Source organism: Gossypium hirsutum, chromosome A11 (assembly GCF_007990345.1).
Source record: "Gossypium hirsutum isolate 1008001.06 chromosome A11, Gossypium_hirsutum_v2.1, whole genome shotgun sequence".
Classification (NCBI taxonomy): Eukaryota; Viridiplantae; Streptophyta; class Magnoliopsida; order Malvales; family Malvaceae; genus Gossypium; species Gossypium hirsutum.
The window spans coordinates 120,242,318-120,267,874 of record NC_053434.1 but is presented as its reverse complement, the minus strand read 5'-3'; the positions used below and the strand labels follow the sequence as shown (position 1 = coordinate 120,267,874).

General features: G+C 31.1%; 4 protein-coding genes across 4 annotated transcripts; 1 reads left to right on the top strand and 3 right to left on the bottom strand.

The window, feature by feature from the left end:
• Positions 1–2,592: 2,592 nt before the first annotated feature.
• On the top strand, positions 2,593–4,299 carry LOC121209461 (40S ribosomal protein S21). The gene is made up of 4 exons (XM_041080151.1): positions 2,593–2,729; positions 2,901–2,998; positions 3,104–3,236; positions 3,999–4,299. The coding sequence occupies exons 2-4, from the start codon at positions 2,949–2,951 to the stop codon at positions 4,062–4,064; spliced, it is 249 nt and encodes an 82-aa protein (XP_040936085.1). The 5' UTR covers positions 2,593–2,729; positions 2,901–2,948; the 3' UTR covers positions 4,065–4,299.
• A 1,681-nt stretch (positions 4,300–5,980) lies between these two features.
• Positions 5,981–7,223, bottom strand: LOC107930938 (protein SRC2). Its single transcript, XM_016862706.2, has one exon. It carries the CDS (start codon positions 6,960–6,962, stop codon positions 6,069–6,071), a length of 894 nt encoding a protein of 297 aa, XP_016718195.2. The 5' UTR covers positions 6,963–7,223; the 3' UTR covers positions 5,981–6,068.
• Positions 7,224–12,195: 4,972 nt separating this feature from the next.
• On the bottom strand, positions 12,196–12,849 carry LOC121210105 (protein SRC2-like). Its single transcript, XM_041082210.1, has 2 exons — positions 12,819–12,849; positions 12,196–12,734 (listed from the first exon to the last, which is right to left on the bottom strand). Exons 1-2 carry the CDS (start codon positions 12,847–12,849, stop codon positions 12,196–12,198), a joined length of 570 nt encoding a protein of 189 aa, XP_040938144.1.
• A 1,790-nt stretch (positions 12,850–14,639) lies between these two features.
• LOC121209460 (acyl-CoA-binding domain-containing protein 4) lies at positions 14,640–21,589 on the bottom strand. The gene is made up of 18 exons (XM_041080150.1): positions 21,351–21,589; positions 20,925–20,995; positions 20,273–20,336; positions 20,081–20,152; positions 19,569–19,706; positions 19,402–19,479; positions 19,028–19,126; positions 18,791–18,857; positions 18,623–18,684; positions 18,062–18,201; positions 17,233–17,359; positions 17,011–17,125; positions 16,784–16,872; positions 16,125–16,208; positions 15,875–16,045; positions 15,470–15,625; positions 15,268–15,327; positions 14,640–15,123 (listed from the first exon to the last, which is right to left on the bottom strand). The coding sequence occupies exons 1-18, from the start codon at positions 21,513–21,515 to the stop codon at positions 14,929–14,931; spliced, it is 1,953 nt and encodes a 650-aa protein (XP_040936084.1). The 5' UTR covers positions 21,516–21,589; the 3' UTR covers positions 14,640–14,928.
• Between the last annotated feature and the right edge of the window lie 3,968 nt (positions 21,590–25,557).

Sequence of the window (25,557 nt, the reverse complement as noted above, 5' to 3'; positions counted from 1 at the left end):
TTATTTAATAACTAAATCAAAGGGCTCGATTGTGTTAAAAAAAGCAATAAATTAATAACACATAAAAACATTAAATCAAATAAATTTTGTACAAAATAAAGTAGGAAAATTTATATTTATAAAAAAAATTGAAAATCAACCAAAACATAGTAAGGAAAAAAGTCTAAAATAGAAAATATAATTTTATTAGTTTTTAATCGTTTTCTCATTTTTAAGTACACATTTTATTGAATTAAATCTTTATAATAATTTATTGTCTCGAATTTTAATAAAATTATTTTTATTTTTAAATTAAATAAAATAATATTTTTTAGATAATATATTGTTTTAATAAAATATTTAAATTTCATGGAAAAAAATGTTAATAATATTTTATTAAATGAAGATATTCCTTAATAAATTAAATTACATTTGATTAAATAAATAATCTAAATATTATTAATTAAAACTATTAATATATTATAATATTTTAATTTGAAATTTAAAAAAATTTAAATATCATTTGAATTTCAATGGCGTTGATTATATAAGATTTTATATAGAGAGTTAACTATATAAAATTGAAAAATAATCTCAGCTCAAGTCTTAAATATTGAAGTTCAACTAATATTTTAAGGAAAAATATTCGATGTAGTGTCAATAAAATTTAAAATTCTATAAACAAGTTTAGGTTGATGATAAATATATATAACGTATAATAAAAAAACAAAAAATATATATAAATTTCAGCTTAAATTTATATTTTGATATTTTTTCAAACCATCTCAAATATCATACCACTAAAGTTGTTAATGGGCTAAATAGCTTGCCTAGTTCGACTTGAGTTGATATTGGATAAGCTTTTATCTGTGGATATGCTTGATATAAGGTTAATATTAAACCAAGTTATGGATTGAATTATTTGTCTAAACTCAATAATCTGTCTGAAATTTGATTGAATTTAGATAAAATCATTAAATCCAAAAAAAAAATTTAACAAAAAAATAAATTTATTTAAAATTAGACTTAAATTTGAACATTCGAATAATTTTGGTATAAAAGATAGCAATCAAAGCTTGCAACATGCCAAGTACATATTTCTAAGAGGACTATCGACCCTATCCTGTTCAACCAACTGAAAAACATCATCCGGTGGTGCCTCAAACAACCTCGTTGTCCATGAATTTGGAAGAGATCTTCTAGCCATCACATCATTCGTTCTATTAGTTGATCTACTGATATCTTTAACTGTTACCAACTAATCTCGTAAAGTCCACGGAAATAAGAAATCAAAGCTTCCTTCACGTCACTTGTTTGCCCTCTCTGTAACAAATTTATAAGAGCCTAACAAATCCGTTCCTGCTTGTAGTTTCTTGAAACCCAAAGGCCAAGCGATCTCTAGGCCCTTGATTAACGCCAAAGCCTCAACTTGGAGCACTGTGCAGATTCCTACCTATAAAATAAAATAAAATCAATAATCCACTATCCAACATGATCAGGGAAAACACCTACTGTTTTGTAACTAAAGGTAAACATGGGCTAGACCAGCCTAAAAAATAATTTAAAATTTTGTTTAAGCTTAATTCGGATAAAAATATTAAAATTTGAGCTCAATTCGCTCGTATTAAATTTTTATATTATTATTTTTATATAAAAATAAAATTAAAAAATATAATACATCAAATACACTAAAAATATTAAAATAAATACTTTTCAATAAATCCAAAAGAAATTAAAAACTTATTTATATTAAAATAAACTTAAGATAGGTGCAATTTAGTAAACATGTACTTTTATAATAGTAACAAAATTAACAATAAAATAATAGTTATACAATATCCAAATAATAGCAACAAAATAGTAGTAATATAATAGTAAAACGATATCAAAATAGTGAACACAATAACATTTTTTTTTTTACAAATTCGGATCAGGCTGACAAAAAAAACTTATTTAAGACCCAATTCAATTAGAAAACATGTCTCTTTTTTTATCCAAACCCATTTTGCAGGCTTAAATTTCTTACTTTAACCCTTTTACTTTTCGATTAGACCTTCCGGCCAAGTCAGGTGTCCAAACCCATTATTAGGTCTATTTGTAACCAGTGACGTATCTCTCCCTAAAAAATAAAAGTTTTTCATTTAAATCCTTTAAAAAATTTAAATTAATAAAGATAAAATTATATTTTACCACTTAAAAATAATAAAAAAATAATTTAATCTTTTAAAAATTATAAATATATAAACTATTAAAAATAAAAATAAAAATTTAATTTTGACCAAAAAATTTCCTCCCTTCACCCGGTTTGTAACCCATGTCCTTTGAGACACCACCATCAATATTGAGTGTAAATATTACAAGCGGTTGAAAAATACCTATGCAAAAATTTTAATAAATGAAAATTTATTAAATTTAAAATAATATATAAAAAAGATTATCTAAAATTTTATATTTGTTATAAAATAAATAGATATTGAAAGAATAAATAACAAAGAAAATATAAAAATAATAAAGAATATTCTTTATTGATAAAAAGAATTATTATAATATTTTATCAGATTTTCTATTTAAAAAATATAAAAAATAAATAAAGATCTAATTATAATAGCTATTATTAATGTTTAAGCGGCAGTCAGAACTCTAGCTTGGACGGACTTCCCTACTAGGAAACTGTTACCTCTTTTTTATACATAAAAGCCCTAAACCTCACCACCACCCTTTTCATTGCCGCCCCTTTCTTTCTCTTCAAGGTATGGCCTCTATCTTTCTATCTGGTTCCCCCCCTCTTTTTTTAAAGATTCTTTTAGCACTTCTATTAATAATTTAGTTGCAGAGCAATTGAAGTTTAAAATCTAGTTAGCTTTTCCAATATTTCTGTTTTTCTAAACATTTTTAATGAATTTAAATCTGTGTTTTATTAGGTGATTTGAGCTTTTTGCGTTTCTTGTTCGGTTTAGCAATTTGCAAAGATGCAGAACGAAGAAGGTCAAAATATGGATCTTTACATTCCCCGAAAATGGTATTTAATTTGCTTTGTAGGGCTTATCGCCCGTGTACATTCATAGCGTTCGTTTGTTTTACAATGGAAGCTTATATGTAATTTTTCTTTGTTGTGTTGTTGCAGCTCGGCCACTAACAGGCTCATCACCTCAAAGGATCACGCATCCGTGCAGATCAATGTCGGTCATTTGGATGAGCTTGGCCGATACACTGGCACATTCTCCACCTTTGCTCTTTGCGGCTTTGTCCGTGCTCAGGTTTAATATTGATTTTTAACTAGCCTTTTGATTGTTTTCGGTTGTTATTAGCTATGTTGCTCCGACTCTTTATTTTTCTTGAAGTAATTGTGTCCGCCATCCGTGTCCGCCACATATCCGGACCTTGTTTCAACCATATTATGCAAATTTCATTATCGTTGCTTATGTCTGGGTACATTTTCATGTTGATTAAATATTTGAGATATGGCTTAACTTAAGACTGTTTTTTTGTATCCATTTAATCTGCACGTTCACCTAGAGAAACATTAGCTTTAAATTTGCCTCGCAACGTTCATGTTTACGGCGCTGAAATAGACAATGTATCACAGCTTATGGTCCAATTGCCTGCTGATTCGTACAAGTATTTGGATGTTCTTAGGTTTCTGCTTGTTGCTATTACTTGCTATTGCTGTGATCTTTTATTTTCGGATCAGCCTCACATTGTCGTATCTGTGTCATGTTTAAGTTCACGTAAAAGACTAGAAGCCATTAAGCTGCAACTTAGTTAATGATACACTTGCAGTTACATTGTTGTGTTGAGACTTTAAGCCGATGTGTTTTATCTATTTCAATCTACAAATTTGTTGAGAGAAACATTAGTTTTAAATATCCAGTTGCCTGCAGATCGGCACAAGGTCCAGGTAGTTCCAGTCAGGAAGCTGTTTCATAGGGTTGCTTTAAGAATTTAGATTCTGTGTTCATACCTTGTAGTTTGTTCTTTATAAAGACATTTAGATTTATCTACTTTGTTCGGTTTTACAGGGCGATGCCGATAGCGCTCTTGACAGGCTTTGGCAGAAGAAGAAAGCCGAAGTCAAACAGCAGTAGTCGGATACCTTTTTATTACCGGTCTCTGAACTCGGGAGGGAAAATTCTTGGCAATGACTGTTAAATTCAAGTTTGTTTAGGTAGATAAAGTTGAAAGTTGTTTTTGTCGAATTGTTGATGTTTAGTCTTTTGCATTCGATATATAGACACACACATACATACCAATGTCATACTCATACTCATACTTAGTTTTTGATACTGACATCTAAATCTATGGTGATATTTTTATGCTTTAGAATAAGCTTTTGGCTTTGAGCTATACTTTTCGAACTTTTTGTTTTTATTAAAATACTCGTGTTTGATACATATTCGAATGTTTTTTTCTTTTTTTTTTTGTTCCAAAGAGATGGAGGAATAAAAGCTTTTAGGGGAACTTCATCTTCAACTTGGACCTCTCTTTTTACCTATAAACTTTGTCTACCACTCAAAAAGGACCTTTGTTTATCAACCCTTCGTTTTCCATTTGAACATCTTTCCATTAAACATTCCAGAGCAAATGGAATATATACGCATACCAACATTTAACATTACTTTTTTGTCACCCAAAATTTGTAACATTAATCTATTATTATATAAGTCTTAAACAATAAAAATATATCCTTAATTAAAAGCTTAATATAATATTTGTTACTTGAATTTGATACTCTTTTTTTAAATTAGGTACTTAAAACTTTTTTTTGGCCTAATTTAATACTTGAAGTATCTTTTTCTTAACTTGGTATCTAAATTTATTAAATGTTAAAAAATTAAGCAAAACACTTACGTTGATGATTTTCTTCTTATGTTACAAAAATATACTTAGTATTAAAGGAAATTTATGTTTAAAAAATAGGTATTGAGCTTTGCTTAACGAATTAATATTAAATAAAGAAATTCATTATTTTTTATTAATAAAATAATTAAATAAATAAATAAAACTAAAAGTAATTAAACATATGAATACAAAAAAAATATCATATTATCTATTACATGTCGGTCATACATTGATTATTTTTACTACATAAAAAATTAACATTATTAATATATTAGAGTAATTTGTTAAATATTTGACAAGTACCAAATCTAACAAAATAATTAAGTACCAACTTAGACCTCAAAAAGTTTAAGGACCAACTTAAGAAAAAGTGTCTAGTTTGGGTACCAAATTAGACTCAAAAAATTTAAATATCAAATTTAAAAAAATAGCGTCAATTTTAGGTACCAAATAGTATATTAAAACTCATTTAAATGATAATATTTTTTACATACAACTGTTGAAGGTAAGTTTATTATGTAAGGCAAATGAAGCTTTGACTTATTAGTTTAGGTGAACGTGTTCAGTGATTAAGTAATCAAATTGAAATCTTATTATATGTAATTATTATTGAGACTTTGACTTGCTAATTAGAATAGGAATCTTAAAATTTTGAGTACTTAAAATTTTTTAAGCTCAAATTTTATCATACCTATTCAGGTAAGTTCAAGTTTTATTATACATAATCACGTTATGTCATATAAAATTTAAATTTTATTAAACTATTCACGTTATGTCATACATGACATATACATATTTTCTATTATATACTATTTTCGTAGGTCGAATATATATTCGAAACCAATCTAAATTTATAATAACAATTAAATCTAAATTTATAATAACAATTAAGATAGAATTTATCTTAGTAAATATGAGATAAAAGGATTGTAAAATCAATTAAGGCGACTTTTTTTTTTGTTATTAAGATAAGAATTTATTTTATTTTATGAGATAAAAATTATAAAATTACTTTGATAATTGATTCTTCTTTCAAATGAATTGTATTGAATTAAATGGTATTAACTAAAAAGCTTTAATCATAATTTATAATGCTAATAATTCATTAAGATATTTAATTTTTCAATTCAAATAAAAAAATGTTAAAGAAGAGACTTATATATATTTGTATATTATTAATTATGTATGAAATTTCATATTATTTGTATGCCAAATATTCAATAACAAAAAAAAAACCATAAAAATGGCAATTAAAAATCAAAATCAAAACCATCTTCAAGACCAGCTTCATAAGCATCTCCGACCATATCACCGATCAACATTCCACCCAACAATCCACCGGCCAACCCCAATCCTAGCCCCGCTCCCATGCCGCCGCTGCCTTTCTTAGGTTTCTGCGGTTTCTGCACCGGAGGGTAGCCATAATATCCACCTTGACCCGGATATCCATACCCTTGAACCGGTGCCTGTTGGTATCCATAAGGCGGATACCCACCTCCAGGTTGAGGGTAAGGATAACTTGCCGTTTGGGGTGGCGGCGGATATGCTCCGTGTGAAGGAGGGTATCCGGAGCTCGGCCCTGGATACCCAGTTGCAGGCGGTGGATAGGCCATTGCTGGTTTATCCATGTATCCTGAGCTTGGTGGTGGATACGCCATAACTGGCTTCTCATTCCCCCACTGCTTATCAACGGTCATGGCGCCAGCCACCGTAACCGGCGGTTGCGTGAACTTGTCTCCGAACTTATAAGATAAATGCAACACACCTTTAGCTTTACCATTAGCCAACCTAACAGCGTAACTTAGATTATTTTGACCTTTCCGGTTTCCATCACCGTTATCAAGCAATTCCTTGACGGGAACTTGAACCGTACCGATATCCTTATCTCCAAGCTGACGTTGTGATTTAAGGGTAAACACGACGGTAAGCCCATTCTGACGGGCGGCAGCTTCATCGACGGTGAACCTCACGGTGTAATTCCACTCTGGGTTTGAACCACCGTCCTTGTCGACCGGAGTCCTTTGCGCTGTGCGAGAATCACCGTTGATCGAAACGACGACGTAAACGTCCATCTTAGTGAAAAGATTGACGTCTTTAAGATCCTTGGCGGAGATAACTTTGATTTCTAAAGGTCTAAACTCCATGGTTTTCTCTGAAAATCAATCGAAAGGAAGGAAAAGAAAGAAGGAATTAAAGGGTTTGTATAAATTGAAATTGGGTTGATGAACAAAGAAGCGAAAAAGGGCTTATGTATTTATATAGAGGGAAATAAAAGGTGGAGAACAGGAAAGAAAGAGGAATGATCGTATGGAACCGCCATTCAAGAGGGGTTTTAAAGTGATAGAGTTTGGGTGGGAAAGTGGAAACGAGAATTTGTTCTCCGCGTCTGTTCAATTCTACTCGGTGCGGTTTCTTAAGATAATCTGTTTAAGCATATCTTATATTATATTATTCTACAATTTACGAGACAGATCTAGAATCGGTCCAACCGGGATAGTGGACTGAAATAAGAGGTTGGGCCAATTTATCAATAACCCAGTATGAATAATTTTTACTATATTTAATACATTTTTTTAATTTTTTAATAAATTATTTAATTAAATCGAATAAATTGATTGAGTAAGAAAATTGATGAATTAATTAACCACTTAACTAATTTAACCACTAGAGCTGAACCTTAAAATAGACAATTAAATTATAGTATTATACAATTAATCAATCAGTTAAAACAGTTTCTATTTTAATAATTTAACTATAAATTTTTTTATTTAAGTACAGATTTTTTAAATTTTGGAATTTGATTTTTTTTTAGTAAACAACAAAATAACTACATCGAGTTAACAAGAATAAATGAACCACTCACTCTATCTAAAGATAAAATTGTTAATAACTCTATTATTCTTCATAGGGACATACCTTAACGGCCATTGCCCTTCATTCTGTAAAATATTTTGAATCCTTTTAACCAAGTCAGAGTTCGAATCAGTCGAATGTCCATCTTCAATGGCTTTGACCACCTTTAAGCTATCAACTTGAACCAACACCCTATCATACCCTCGTCCCTGTAAAAAAATCAGACCATCCAAAATGTCTCAAAGTTCGGCATAAAAAACTAAACACTCCCCTAGATAGTAATTGTATCTAAAAATCCAGCCCCTATCCTGATCGTGCAATACTCCCCCAGTAGGTGGAAACCCTGACTCACCTTTAATCGCTTTATCAATATTTAAATAAAGCCAATTAGTTTACAAATCAGAGTAAAATCGTGTCGTTTAAACAGGTCCTTCTTACAGGCCGGTTATTTTTTTTATTACCATAATAATAACATATTTAACCAACAATATTTATTTTATTAATTTAGTTTTAATTTTGATAATTTAATAAATGTAATTATTAATATTATATACATTATTTAGTCACGATTTAAAAAAAAATAATAGGAAACTTTTCACTAAAGTTTTCTGTTGATTTTCAGTGCTCAAAAACTGAAAATTCTGCGTATTTCACTGAATAGTTGGATGAATCAAATGGCTGGTTTTGCCATCTGAGAAGTTAATTTTTAAAGTTGCATAGAAATTTTTATATACTGTTTGCTTTTTTGGGTTGAAACTGAAATGGAAGATATGGGTTTTTCAAAAGTAAATTTTTTTAATTTTTAAGTGTTGAATTATTTTGAGAATCAAAATTAATTTAAGAGAAAAAATCGTAAATGTTAATAATTAAATTTAATAAATTTTTTTAAAATAATATTAAATTGATAAAATACATAAACATTGAATGATTAAATTTATTATTATGCTAATAAAAAAGATCTCATTAGCCTTTCTAAAAGATAGAGTGACAAAATATATATATATTTAGAAAGAAATGTTAATGACTATATCAAAAAAAAAATTATAGTTGAATTACCAAAATAGCAATATATAATTATGCGACTATCGTGTAGGTTTTTCTTTTCTTGATTTACTTCTTTTTATATTAGTGAAACATTACGATTTCTAGTCTTGATACAATATCTAGAACTACTTATAATCTCTCAACAACACTTAAATAGGAGAATAATACGTTTCGGTACACTCGAATCTACATTCTCCTATACTGAAAATAATATCGATGCCAACTGAAATTATAGTTATTTTAAGGAATCACATAATATTTTAAATAATATTAAATTATAGATATTTTTAATATACAATATAATGGGTGATAATTTACTTTTTTAAAGCTTAGCTGGATAAAAGTAAAAGAGTAAGAGTTTAATTGACTACCAATGATTTATTTCAATGTGGTACAAAGTTTTATTTAAATAAAACTAGATTATGGTAGTGAAAATTTATTTAATAAATTTATTAAAAAAATACAAACCAAATATGGCTTTAACATAAAAAAAATCATACAAAATTAAAACATTTTATGGCACATTCAAGATACAACTCTGATTAAAATAGCAAAAGGTTAATATTGTAAAAATTTTAATGTTTTGAGTTCAAATTTTATTGTTGAAATAATATATATTCTAGATTTATCAAAATATTAAAAGATAAAAATATATTGACTTAGCTACATTTAAAAGGGTGGTGGAATTGATTTTGGTTTGCTTATAAATTATAGTAGTGGTGAGATTAAAATTTATGATGAGATATGTGTTTAAATATAAACATGACTGTGATGGTAAAATAAACTAAAACTGAACAAGATAATATTCGAAATTTATTATTTTTATATATTTTATAATAATTTAATTTTTTAATATTTTATTTACTCAAAGATAATATCATATTATTTTATATTAAAATTATTAGCTATTACTTTATTTATACATTTATATATTTTATTTATGTTTATACTTATCCATTTATAACTTTTTCATTTTTATATAATTAAATATTTAAATCTCATATCTCATAGTATTTGTTTTCTCTCTTTACAAAATAAAATTAAAAAATAAAAATAAAAATCACAAAAAAATGTAGTTTGCTTTTAAAGGTGTAAATGAGACACTAGTGCTTGTAAGTTATTTGAGTTCGACTTATTGAGCCGAGCTTGAGCTATGCTGAGCTATCGGTTGAGACAAATTCAAGTTTAGTAATACTTGGTTTGAATAACCTACAAGCCTTATCAAATTTTTCATATTTTTATATTATTAAATTATGTTATTACCCTTAATATATATTATTAACCCTAAATTTAATTATTGAGTTAAGCTCGAGTATAAAAATTGATAAACAAGCTTAATTGGGCTCGATTATATCTCAAGCTTGAGTATTGATTGATAAAATTGTATAATTTTACAGATTTTTATGAATTAAATATAATTTATATTTATTATCATTTTTTTAAAAAATAAATAAATTAATAATTTTTATTTTGAGATCATTAAATACACTATACATAAGTACATGAGATTTTCACCTCATACGGCTCCTCGTTCAATTCTTTCGAAGTCATTGGGTCCTTTTCCTCGTTCGAGAATCTCCTCCCTTCTTCCACTCTGTCCCGAAGAGTAACTAGGACAAATTCAGTCACGTTTTCATGTTCCAATTGAACACTTTCCATTTTTGATTATTCTCAAAAGAGAAGATTTTTTTACCAAACATCTGCGGATCCAATCACACGATCTTATAATAAGAACAAGAGATCTTTCTCGATCAATCCCTTTGCCCCTCATTCTTCGAGAATCAGAAAGATCCTTTTCAAGTTTGAATTTGTTCATTTGGAATCTGGGTTCTTCTACTTCATTTTTATTTACTTATTTATTATTTTTATTATTTTTTCCCCTCTTTTTTTGATTTCTTTTTTTTTATTCCTTTCCATCATTCCCTAAGTCCCATAGGTTTGATCCTATAGAATCTGACCCATTTTCTCATTGAGCGAGGGGTACGAAATAAATCATATTGATTTTTCGATCAAAAGCACTATGTGAAATCTTCGGTTTTTCCTCTTTCTCTATCCCTATTCCATAGGTACAACATTTGAATCAATAGAGAACCTTTTCCTCCTATATGAATCAATATTATTACATTCCAATTCCTTACTGATACCCCCCAAGGAAAATCCCGAATTGGATCCTAAATTGACGGGTTAGTGTGAGCTTATCCATGCGGTTATGCACTCTTCGAATAGGAATCCATTTTCTGAAAGATCCTGGCTTTCGTGCTTTGGTGAGTCTCCGAGATCCTTTCGACGACCTATGTTGTGTTGAAGGGATATCTATATGATCCGATCGATTGCGTAAAGCCCGCGGTAGCAACGGAACCGGGGAAAGTATACAGAAAAGACAGTTCTTTTCTTTCTCTTATATTAGTATTTTCTATTCTATTTTTTCTATTCTATTAGTATTAGATTAGTATTCTATTCTATTAATATTAGATTAGTATTAGTTAAATTAGATTAGTATTAGTTAGTGATCCCAGCGCAGTGAGTCCTTTCTTCCGTGATTAACTGTTGGCGCCAGTCCTAGTCCTACATTCCATTTTGTCTCTGTGGACCGAGGAGAAAGGGGGCTCAGCGGGAAGAGGATTGTACCATGAGAGAAGCAAGGAGGTCAACCTCTTTCAAATATACAACAATGGAGTTGGGCTTTCATGCGGATCCGAATGAATCATCTTTTCCACGGAGGTAAATCCTTGCTCGCTAGGCAAGAGGATAGCAAGTTACAAATTCTGTTTCAGTAGGACATGTATTTCTATTACTATGAAATTCATAAATGAAGTAATTAATCGTGGGGTTACCATTATCCTGTTTGTAGTGACGAATCTTGTATGTGTTCCTAAGAAAAGAAAAGAAATTTGTCAAAATTTCGGGGTCTTAAAAGGGTCGTGGAAACTTAAATGGAACTGGAAAAGAGATGTAACTCCTGTTCCTTCGGAAATGGTAAGATCTTTGGCGCAAGAAGAAGAGGCTGATCCGTATCATATTGACTTGGTTCTGATTTCTCTATTTTTTTAAGAATACCGCTTCTCCTACTCGTATCGAATAGAACATGCTGAGGCAAACCTTCTTCATGTAAAACCTGCTTGATTTAGATCGGGAGAATCGTACGGTTTTATGAAACCATGTGTATATGGCTCGAATCCGTAGTCAATCCTATGTCCGATAGGAGCAGTTGACAATTGAATCCAACTTTTTTCATTATTTTCGTATCCGTAATAGTGCGAAAGGAAAGCCTGAAATAAAATCCCTCATAAACACTCTCAATTCAAATTTCATATTCTTGAAAAACTCGAATCAAATGCAAGAAAACTGAAAAACAAACATAAAATAGCAAATAAAATTATTAAGACGAAAAGCCTTCTAAAATAATCTTGAAAATCTTTATGAGCATCTGCGAAATAATCTGCAAAATCTTCATAAGCATCTTCGAAATAATCTTCAAAATTAATCTTCGTGAGCATCTTCGAAATAATCACCACCCCGCATTCCACCATATCCATGACCTCGAAAAGGTGGCTGTTGGTATCCATATGGCGGATATCCACTGCCAGGCGGCCGAGGGTAAGGATAATCTGCCATCGGAGGGTACCAGCAGCTCCACCCTGGATTACCATTTGCATGCGGTGGGTACATTGGCAGATACCCCATTGTAGCCATCTGATACATCATCGGAAGTGGTGGATACATCATAGTTGGCGGTTTCCTCCTATTTTTTCCAAAGTTCTTGGCGCCATCCGCCTTAAACGAAGATGGCGGAACAACCTTGTTACACTTGTCACCGAACTTGTATTTGAAATTCAACATACCTTTAGTAGTTCCATACAAAGAGATCGGTACGGCTTTGATTGCGTTTCGATGGTCATTATCAAGCAGTTCCTTGACGGAGACTTTAGCCGCACCGATTTCTAGGACCCCGATCTCACAATCGGATTTAAGGCAGAATGCGACGGTGAGGAGGTCCCGACGGACGGTGGCTTCATCGACTTTGAATTTCACGGTGTGATTCCATTGGCGGTTTGAACCACGGCCTGTGCCGATTGGAGTCCTTTGCGCTTAAGTGTGATCACTTTCGATTGAAACGACGGCGTAAACGGCCATAGTGCGGAAATGATCGTCGACATTGAGATCGTGGGCGGAAATAACATCGATTTCTAAACACCTAAATTGCATGATTTTAATGAAAAGAAAAACTGAAAACGGTTTGACGAACAAAAGGCAAACGGTTGCTTATATCATAAACAATAGGGTTAATACGTTTGGTCTTCAACTTGTATAAAAATATCTAAATGGTTTTTTTTTAGACTTAATTATTCCCTGAACTTATATTCTATCACTTGGTAGATTTGCATAAACATCATTAGTTTATACTGATATGACACTAATAACCAATCCATTGGTGATACATGACAGTCTCTTAATATATCACGTGACACGTATAAATTTTAAATTTTAAAAAAATTAAAAATATAATTTTCACATAAAAATAAACTCGACACTTTTTTTTATTAATTTATAAAGAAATGTCTAGTTTTTAAAATTTATACTCGTCTTGTGGTATATTAAGAGGTTGTCACGTATCACTAGTGAATTATTGGTTATCAATATCATACCAGTATAAACTAATAATGCTAGTGCTAAGGTACTAACCTGGAGATATAATACAAATTCAAGTATCAATTATGTCCAAAAAAAAAAAAAACTTAGACGATTAAATTTTTTATACAAATTGAGGGCCAACTATGTGTTAACAATAAATAATATATATAAATTTAAAAAAATTATCCAAAATACAAAATTTATAATGGAAAACGAAATTATTTTCACTGTTATGGAAATATCTTATTTGTTTCATGATTTTTAAATATTTATTTTAAATCAAAGTTAACATGTTATTAAGTTTTATCCTAAAAATAATTACCAAATTGTTTATCTATAAATTAAATATATATCTAAACTGATAAGATTTATATTCAAAATTTTTAATGTAATGATTTAACTAGAAATTTACAATAATTACACTTAATATTTGATAAATTAAAAAATTAAGTTTTAAATATAATTATAGTGTAAATTTTAAATTATAATTTTATCATTAGATTTTACATAGCAGCCAAAGGTTTTTGATTTTTCGTTTTGGAAACTGCTATTCCTTAGGTATCTGGTAACAGCAATTAATGAAAATTAAATGATGATTGATAGAATCCAGGTGCCAATTTGATTGGATAGAGAGTGACTTTCCATTTTCTTTTTTCTTTTCGAAGTATGTGGGTAGGCTTGCTTTTATTTCTGTTGTTTGTTTTTTATTTGGGCCTGTTTTTCATTTGACTCTGGGCCCTTGTTTTGTATTTTTTTTCTTGTTTCTATCCAATCCAATATTGCTTTAAAAAAAATAAAAATACTAACATATAAATTCTATTTTATATTAAATAGAAATTAGTTTGAAATGTAAAAAATTATTATCCAAACTCGACTTGAGTTTGTTAAGCTGACAAACAAGTCTAAGCATGACTATATGAGTGATATTTCATTGCATGGATGTTATTTATTAGAGGGATACATGGGTCGAATCAAGTCAGATCGATGTCTGATAATAAAATATTTTTTTATGTTTAAGTTTGTTTTGAAGTTGGATCCATCCACCCAAAAACTTATTTTATTATAAAAAAATAAATATAAATGAAATGCACCAATAGTAAAGTAGTTTGTATCTAATGAAACTTAAATGTGAGATCTCAATCTTACCATTAAACTAAAAAGACTATTTATTCCACCGAAATTGGGTTTCAAGAAATATTAACTTAATTTCCTTTTAACCAGCATGCCATTTTTCATTAACCAAACATACCCTAAATAATATCACAGAAACAGAATAAAACCATAGGCAAACATTTCAAACCTATATTTTCAATTAAAAAATAACATAATATTTTGAATACAAATTAGGATAAAACTTGCGCAAAAAACAAATGGAACAACCGCACCGGCGATCTGTAAATGTATAATAATAAGCTGTGAGACTGTAATCTATTGGGACATCTATTCATGCCAAAAAACCCTAATTAGATATAAATATTATTCCCATCATAGAAAGAATAGGGTTAAGTTGAAAAAAAATGATTAATGAGAAAAAAAAATAAAGAATCTAGCCATCATTAGTTGGGCCTTTCAATTGAATTTTCAGGCATTGTCATCGATGGCGGTATGTTCTGGAGGGTTACCGGCAAGCCAACCCCAAACACCGCTCGAACCCTGCCTCTGCATTGCATTTAAGGCAGCTTGTTCAGATGCAGCTTTCAGTCGTTGCAGGAATTCAAGTTCTTTTTCTAGTGTTTCCATTGTCTGAAGCTTTTGTCGCAGTTCTGCGACTTCAACCTGTTGGTTCAAGAGAATTAGAAGAATACTGCAGTTTTTAAGAAAACTGAAATTGGTGCATTTAGAATGGTTGTTTTAAAAGGAGGAAACAGATGAAAGCAGGGAGTATGAGTAATGGGATTGCTCTTTTGACTCCGATTATACCTCTAATTTGAAGCATCTTGACTGCTCAGTGCCAAGTTGACCACGTACGGATTGGAGCTCCTAAGATGTAAATGGAATCAAGTGAGAAAAAATGTACAGGAAGACGTACACCACTGTTTCGGACTAGCGAACAATTGAAACTGTTAAAGAAAGCTACATGACTTGCCATTGCCAATGACATCATAATTTAAGACATTAATACCTTGTACAATTCCGTGTTTCGAGTCTCGGCTTCCAGTACTTGTTGCTTTAGCTGGAGAGACTGTAACTTCTCCTCGCTCAGTGAAGATTCCAGTTCTTGCTCTTCCACCTTAAGTGTTGCTATAATGCGTTCGTTAGTCTTCTCACATTCGGATATCTGCACATAATCTAAAACTTGAGCTGAAGAAAAATATTGACATAAAATTTACAACTTCGAGACTTGATAAAAATTTTGTAGAGGTTGAAAGAAAATTTCAGGTGTTGCTTCCGAATGTTGCGAAATATAATAAATCCGCTCTATCAAATATGGCACGTGTGTACTTTATATCAGAAGATTTCAACCAGTAGATCTCCAATAAACTTAAATGGTTTTGAATGTTGAATGCGGAAGCAAAATATAACATACAGTGGGCTTTGAGTTGACATTATCCATAACAATTTCTCGTATTTTTCCTTGTCCAATTTCAAATTCGGACCGCAGATCTCTGGTAGGATTAGTGGCATTATGCACAGCAGAAGGAGCCTCTGTAATATTTGATTGTAAGTTTAACTTACAACTTGGGTTGAGAATATTAACCTGGAAGCAAAACATAACAGATCAAAATAGAGACAAAGCGATCAACAAAGTTGGAGAAACGAGGCTAAAATGTCTCTACCTCACAGTTGTAACGCCCATTATATCCTCCAAATGATACAAGTATATCATAACCCTTTAAGGAGCCCACAACCAGACTCAAGCCCTAAAATAAGAAAATCAGATTTAATTTTATGTACTCTTTGCATCAACCAACATACTGCAGAGAGGCGCAATATCCAGAAATTTTGAACTATTTCCATGCAACAGTAATTTTGCTTTTAAGCTTACAAGCTAAAGAAGTCGATGAAGTTAATTGATGAGAACCTATGTTGCTCTGACTCTTCATTTTTCCTTTAAGTAACCATGTCCAACACTTATTAGAACATAGGTATGGGAAAATATGACCCGTAAAAGATACTATAAATACATGAAAAAACTTAGAATAATTTGAACATACCGATATCTGAAACTTACACCTGAGTCGTAAGTAAAATAGATGAGAAAAAAACATGTCAAAATTATTATTGATAATCAAGTCAAATGATCATAATCATTACAGAGAAGCACAACATATGCAGAAAGTCTAACAACCCTTGTATATCAAGATTCAGAAGTTTAAACTTTTACAGCAGTCCCGACACATTTGAAACAATATACATATGATTAAGCAATGCAAAAAGAGATTTGCCACATGCACAGAATTTTGAACACAATAAGCATTCGTAAAATGTAAAATACCTCACTAGCAAGAGGAACAGTTCCTTCAACTGATGTCACAACTGACCAAACGAAGCTAGACATGTTAAGGACTATAGTTTTTGACGCCCCTGGAGGAAGAGAAAAGGACAAACAACGAAGAATAAGTAGTGATAGAAGTAAGCTTTTTCACACAACCAATCCGTCAAGCTTTTCTTATTGTCATATCAAATGCTGACAGTATAATAACACTAAAACTAAGCATTTACCGCTTTTGTTGTCTCCACCTCCAGCAATAAACCAGTTTTCCCCAATAGTCACTCCTGCATGACCAGCTCTAGGAGTTGGTAACTCACCTAGTTGTGCAGGTTTTGACCATTCCATCTACAAACCCAAATAAATAAATAAGAAAAGAAAAAAAAAAGGGAAAGATAAAGAAATTAATTCCTCAGACAAGCAAATGAGAAAACTGAAAAGTGAAATTATCTTACAGTTTGCAAATCAAGGACATGCAAATCATTGAAGAAAGTAGCATGTGAACTCCCACCGAAAACAAGAAGATAACGCTCTGCATGTACTGCAGCAGCATGATCAGATCTTGGTGATGGAGCTACCCCACTGCATGGCAATGAAGATAAACAGACGTTAAGAGTAACCAAGGAATATCAATTTCAAATGACGCTCTTTGTTAGACCTGCAGTTGTTCCTAACACTCTTCCAATCTATAAAATAATTGGATGCAAGGGACTGCTCAAAATAAAAGTTCAAGAGGATTAAATCAAGCACTCCCTTACTTCATAAAACTACATCTTTAAACAGGTGGGATCCATAATAATTTGTAGAAAATATGCTCGAGTCAAATAACACAATAGTACTTTTCATGTCCAATGTCAATGTATCTAAAAATAAAGGAATTCAAGCATGAGTGGTAATTTTGGATCAGTACTTCAAAATCAGTTTAATACAACAATTTTTAGAAAATTTAAATATAAAGTACTTATCAGGACTGAAGTTGACCTAATTAAGAATTAAATTTTGATCACAAGTTAACCTTATGAACCAGATTGAAATTCAAACAGCAGATTCTTAGCTGCTATGATATTGAACCTTAATCAGACTAGGTCGCTGGGACTATGCAACAAGATCCTATTTCAATGACAGCTGTTGAGATTTTGGAAGACAGCAAATATCATTTCAATTACAATCTCAATGTTATCGGCTTCAGAGAAGCCAGTACAACATATTTAACAATAATGTTCAGACATCAAATAATGTGTGTGGAGGGATAATGCATGAATAAAATTGGCAAAATAATCTTACGCGACATCAATTTCATCCCAAGTCATGGTTTCTAAGTCAAGAATATATAGATCATTCAAGAGTGTTCTGTTTGCACCCTGTCCACCAAATATCACCAAGGTGGTTCCAACAAGGTTCACAGATTGACCTCCACGAGAGACCTGCAAGGAACTCACAAAGATAAGCTAAAAGCTTGTAACATATTGGCAAAAGAATTTCAGAGAAACATTCAACAAATGGGAAAATAATGGGGGAACAGGCATATGCAACTCACATTTTTCCTTTTACATGTTTGCATCCAGTCTTTGTTCAACCACATTAACAAGTTCAAAAACTAACATTGCCCAGCAATCAACATTATATGGATTCAGTTTCCAGTTTCTTAAATACAATTAACAAGGAAGATCAAGCCCACTGGCAGTCTGTCACTATTTCAGAAACACTCAAAATCGAAGGCTGATATACATCTTTGTGAAGAACACAAGACACCATGAACCCACTAATTTTTTTAATTTTAGTTTGCAGAAATATTTTAGATGAAACAGGAGGAGAGGTAGTCAAGAGGAAGAACAGATAAAATACCGGTGGTTTGCCATAAGTCTTTAACATTGACCAGGTACCAGTTTGCAGATCAAATGCCTTCACTGCCATAGAAATACAGAACAGTAAATAAGTCTTCAAAAGAAAGGACGAGATGAATAATAAAGCCATCTACTCTTTAAAATACTATAAGGGGACAGAGTCAAGTACCCTGGATAGTTTCAGAAGGATCTTTCATATGGCCAGCAATTGAAAGAAGCTTGTTCCCCCATGGTATCTATAGGGAAAGAAGATAAGAAGAAATAGAGTCAAATGATAACAGTAAGACAATAGCAAATACAAGAATTTTCAGAAAACAGATTCTAAAGAGATGTACGTCTTTCCATCAGAGGATTGCTTTTTGCAAGGCCAAAAGAAAATAAAAAAGAAAGTCATTTATCTACTAACCAGTGAATGGGCAGCACATGGGGCTATGTTTACTGGAGATGGTGATTCCACAGCCTTTGTTCCTACCTTTGACCAAGTCCAACTTCTAAAATCTAGAACCTGAACCACTTCTCAAATTAGGGGGGAAAGCCATCATGTGTAGTTTTAATGGTGCATGAATTTAGAAACAAAGAATCCAGGTTATCAAGACTACAGAAATAGATCCAAGCTTTCCAGTAACAGCCTGGAACTGATAATCATAATTTAGTAAGATTTTGTTTCAGGTCGAAAACTATAGAACAAACTATTTTTTTATTAGGATATAAAACGTAAAATTAGAACATTACATATCAGGATGCACATATATTGCATATTGATGTAAATAATTTACTTACATGAAGATCACCAAGGTAACGGCCATTATGGTTTCCACCATATATATACATCTTCTCCTGCACAACAGCTGCTCCATGCTGAAAAATAAGAGTAAATGTGCTTAGATGAGGACAAAGGCAAGAAGAAGAAGAAAGGGTGGGTATTTAAATGATAGAGATGCCAATACTTGATATCGAGCTTTGGGATGTTGACCGGTTATTGGAGGAGGAATCCACGTATCATATATGACAACCGAACCAAGGCCTTCTGATATAACATCTTTGTCCTGAGTTTGCACCAGGCTACCATTTTCAGCAGAAATGGTCTTTGTCTCAGCAAAAGAATTCCCATTCTCAGTAATAGGCTCAAATTTTGAATAATGCTATGAACATGCATACAAGTTAAGTGGGTAAAGCAAGTACATAGAACAACAAGCATATCAAAGACAAGCATCTTCTATTAAGGAACTTGGCTTCCCTCGGTTCAACGATAAGTACATTAAAAACAACAATTATGCAAAAAACCAGATGAAAATCAAATTAAAGTATCTCAAAACTGAAAATTATTCAAAAGTTGGGAACAGGCTCTTAGACAAAGTTAAATGCCGTTAAAATGGTAACGTCACCCAGCAAAACTATGAAAATAGAAGACATTTGAAAATGGTAAAATCATACTTCAGGAACGGTGAAAACATCTTACATTCATTTGTACATCTATAGTAGGCTCCAAAACAAAGTTAGAAGCCCTTGAATACCATCCCGGATCTTCTTCCTGGACGAGAAGTCAATGAATGAGGAATAAAATAGAAAACAATTATATCAAACTATACCGATTCATATATATAAAAAATAAAATTAAGAAAAAAAAAAGCAGAATGTTATTGGTCTATACCTCCAATATTTTCACAAAGAGACGCATGGCTTCTGTAGTAGCCATGTTACCAAGCTGCTGCCAGCTATATATAAATAATAAAAGGCTTTAGGAGAAGAACAATTATCAAATGAAGGAAAAAATGCTATAGATCACATCCATCTGAAATATAATAAATTTGTGAACTATCCAAATTCTTGTGCTACACATAAAAAAAAGCATGCATATATGGCAGACGAAAAATTAGACCAATCCAGACCAATAAACATAAATAAACACAGAAGTACTGCAATTTTTTTTTGGGGGGGGCACTAGAATTAAGATGCATAAACTATACAGCACAGTGCTGCAATGTTACCTAGTATTGACACAACTAAACAACATCAAATGTGCGTAAGTAAATGGCCACTCCTATATATAACCTATTCATTCACATCTCTTTGAATCAACATTACTATCATTAACACCACTTTTGAGCAAATGAAACAAAACACTACCACCCCAAGCATAAGCATATCAAACTAAAATAGCTAACTGTAAACACACGCAAGCATTACCACCCTAAGCATACCATACTAAAATGCCTTATTTTATGACATTATTCCGTTACATACAACAACACAAAGAACCATAAAGGCAATGCTAGACATAGCAGCAAATGAGCTTTGCAGACCTTTTCCATTTGCTCTGTTCGACAGGATTCCACGAACTTGGTTTCGGAACATCACAAGGACCTATAGTAGCCTGTAAATCACATATATAATGCAGAAAATTAATAACCTAATGAAATATAACTTTCCCATTTCAATAACAAAATACTTTTTCGATTGTTCGGGAGACCACCATAAGAATTGTCTCAAGTTCAAAGCGCAAAAACCAGATCTACCAAAATTACATTTAAAATGCTCCGGAATGAGAAATGCAAATTATATGCAAAAGCAATATATTGAATGGAATCCTTAGCTGAAACAAGATAAATACGACGTTGCCGGGAATGCAATTCAAATAAAGAGAAATCAGCAGAAGCAAACCGGTTGCGTATCGGAGAAGACCAGATCCAATGAAACAGATATAGAGAGAATGAAAATGGTGAAATGACCTGCTGGTATAAGGCGTAGAGGATCAAAGCGACCTCGTTTGAGAACCTGGAGCTGACGTCGTTGTTGTTGGAACTGAGAGATCCGTCTAATCCAGCGTAAGAAGCCGCCGCATAGAATCGATCCGGGTACGCGAGGCCAGTGCTTGTCCTCGCCATTGTTGTCATTTTCTTCTTCTTCTTCTTCTCCTTTTTATTTCCTTTTCCTCTGTGTTTTTCTCGCAGAGATTGAATTTGTTAGAGAAATCATATATATTTGTTTTTAATAATAAATAAAATAATAAAAATATATATAATTTAGTTATAATATAATAAGGATCCTAAGTTTATATTAATTTTACAAATTTTCTATAATTTGATATGCATTATTAATATTTTAATAATTCTACTCAGGTTTTGTTTTGGATGGTAAGTATATACTGCTTGGCAAAATTTGATAGAAATATCAAACAGTTATATTAACAAATTCAAATAGAGGGATTTAAAATATTTATATTAAAAAAATTATAAAAATTATAATATACTATCATAATTTATTTGTTTGTTTTAAGTTATAGAGTGGTTAAATATGTTTTAAGTCCTTATATATTACCTACATTTGAAATTTAGCCCCTATTTTTATTTTCAGGGATATAGTCCTTTATTTTCTGAATTTAAAATTTGAGGTCCAGTTATGATTACATTTTAGAAGTACAAAGATTAAACTATGATAAAAATAATAATGTATATAGATTTAATCTCAAGTTTAAACATAGTTTAAAGGTCAAAATTAAAATTTGATCATTGTTTTATGACGTTCAGAAAGCAACGCAAGCCTAAAAGAAATGAGAAACCACGTGCCAGTTTCTAAAATTCTTAGAGTATTCAAATTATATATAACCACATAACATTTTAACCAAAAAATTAAAGATATTAACTATTTGGACTAATTAATAACATTGTAAAAATATAAAGACCAAATTATGTTTAAAATTAAAATATATAAAATCTCAAATTTAGGTATATTAGAGGGACCAAAATTGATATCTAACCATATTGACGAAATGCAAAAAAAAAAAAGAAGAAGAAGAAAATAGGATAAATTTCAAAATTATACATGAACTTTGATTTAATATGCAATTGTATACGTAAACTTTAATTTGGTGCAATTATACACTGGATACTTTAATTGTGTTTCAAATGTGCACCAAATATAGTTCCTTTTTTTCACAAAAACACACCCTCCGAAGGATGTTTCCACTTCACAATTTGACCTAAAGCACCACCTAAACTCACGAATGAAGAATACACCAGCCCCACTTCACAGGCAAGTTTAGTAGCATAAGCAAGAATAGCATCCACACTTGGGGTTTTAGCATAGAAAACTAAATCATTCCGAGCCTTCCAAATACTCCATAACAATAAAGGAAACAAAGAATTCCAATTACAACCATGACTTACCGGGATCTTCTTATTGATGTTGGTGAACAACCAACTCACGAACTCATGTTTGTCATCAAATTGAAACCCAAATCGCCTACCTACAGATTCCCAAATACCAACTACAGAAGGGCGCCTATGGGATATATAATCGGTATGTTTCAAATCCGCTCCGCAAAGACGGCAATTAGACTCCATATGAAGTCCCTTTCAACGCAAAACGTCGAATGTGTTTAAGCAAAAAAAATTTTATATTAGATAAATATAATTATTTATGTATGTAATATATAAATATAAAATGATGTTATATCATTAATTGTGTTAATAATTTATAAGAATTGGATCAAATCAAAATTTTATATATAAAGTTGCACAAAATCAAAGTTCATGTATACAATTGCACATTAAACTATAATTCATTTATAATTTTGAGATTTATTCTTAAAAAAAATCATGATTTGGGTGTGTTACGTGAAAGGAGAATGAATGTCCCTTTTTATACATAATTGTTTGATAAGCAACCAACAAAAGTTCAATCAACATCGGAGTTGTATGGAAAACATAGAACTCATTTAGTTGGGCAGAATCGATCCGTGATAGACGATCAACTTAATTTAAAGCACAACCAATATATCTTTAAACATAAGTTCCAATTACGCTCACACAACGCATGCAAATCTGTAGCGCAACAAAGTTATTGTCCACAACAACACTATTTTAGAGAAGGTTAATGAGAATGACGTCATCACTTTCCACCTCCACATTACGAACCCGCTATATCCCATGCAAACTAAAATTTGGTGTACAACGCACGTATCTATTGTTGGAACACCAACGAAGCACCAATTGATACGGTGAAACCATTAAAACCTAGACTCAAATTCATTTGGATGGTCCATGTATTGGACTATAACTTAATTTATAAAAATTTCAAGCCTAGCCTCGAAATCATCTTTATGGTACATTATTTGTATGTTAGAAAAAAAATTAAAATTTATATAAATTATAATTAAAATATTTGTATCAGTCGAAGATTCTAGAAGGATTTAAGAGCTGATGTAGTTTTAAATGGAGGAAGTTATGGATGTGGGTGTTTAGGTTCGCAAGTTTGGATCTGAACTCTTGCTGTTGGAAAAAGAAAAAATTAAAATACGAAGAAATCGTTGAAAACACGTTTTGTAGTTCAAATGTGAATGCTAGGATTTAGAGCGGGGACGGGACCAAATGGTGAAATTTCTTTGTAGTCCTTGTAAGGTTTTGAATCTTTAAGTTAATATAATGGTTAAATTGTGCTTTAGCTCTTTAATATGGTAAAATTTTTGTACAATCCCTTAAAATTTTTTGAAATAATATGTTAATACAATGATTATACTTTAACCCCTTTAAAAATATAATTTAATTTTGTCCCCGAAAGTAAATTTCTAGCTTCATCCTAATTTAATGTATCATAAAGTACGAGGGTAGAAACTAGAAATCAGTAAAATTAATTGAAATACATCTATATCACCGTATATTTCAGGAGGGAATTGAATTGGTATCATTATTCAACCCGCTTCCAATTCAGTTAGGAAATTAACAAAATTTCATTTGCTATAACGTGTAACAAATATCGTTTAAAGGATATTTATGTATTTTTATATTTGATAAAATTAAAAAAAAATACTTTTTTTTTTGCTTTTCAAGGAAAATATAAGTTAAAATTAATGTAATTTTATTTATTTATACTAAATATACTCATTTACCAAGTTGTATTGAAGGAGTACAAAACGAGGATTTCAATATTGTTAATGTAAAGGCTAAAATTTTACTCAAGTCTCACCCAAATAAATGTTAAATTCGAGCTTGGTTTGGCCCGTCCGTATTAATTTTTTAAATTTTTTATATAAAAATAAATTTAAAAAATATAATCTTTCAAATACACTAAAATCATTAAAATAAATGTTTCTCAACAAATTGAAAATACATTAAAAAAATTTATACCTAAATAACACAAAAATAGTTCTTCAAAAATATTCACAAAATTAACAATAAAACAAGAGTTATACAATATCCAAACAATAACAATAAAATATTAACAATATAATAGTGAAATGGTAGTAAAACAACAAAACAACAGTAGCAGGAAAAAAAATAGTCAAATTCTAGTCGGATCCAATAACATACCTTATTTTTTTCCAAATCTATTTTTCGAGCATATATTTTTACCAAAATCTTCCCACTTTTCAGATGAACATTCAGGCCTAGATAGATGAATTGACCCATGATTAGAGGTGATCATGGGCCGGGACGGGCCAAGATAAAATTTTAGGCCCATCTACTAGGCTCGGGCCCGATCCGGCCCGAAATATGGGCCTAAAATTTTGTCCAAGCCTGGCCCGAAATAAAATTACTAAGCCCGAGCCCGGCCCGGCCCGGCCCATATTAATTTTTTTTCTTATTTTATTAAATAAAAAAATTTAAAAATATAATAAATCAAATATATTTAAAAACATAAAAACAAATATTAAAACAAATAAAAATAATACTAAAACAATACACAAATTAACAATATAATAAAAAATAGTTATATTAAAAATTTAAAATAATTTTAAGAAATAAAAAATATATATATTAATATATAATTCGGGTCGGGCCGGGCCGAGCCCGGGCCACAAAACTCTTACCCGAGGCCCGGCCCGTATTCTAAACGGGCCTCGTTTTTTTGCCCAAGCCTATTTTTCGGGCCTATATTTTTACCCAAACCCTCCCATTTTTCGAACCGGCCTTCGGGCCGGGCCGGGCCGCCCGGCCC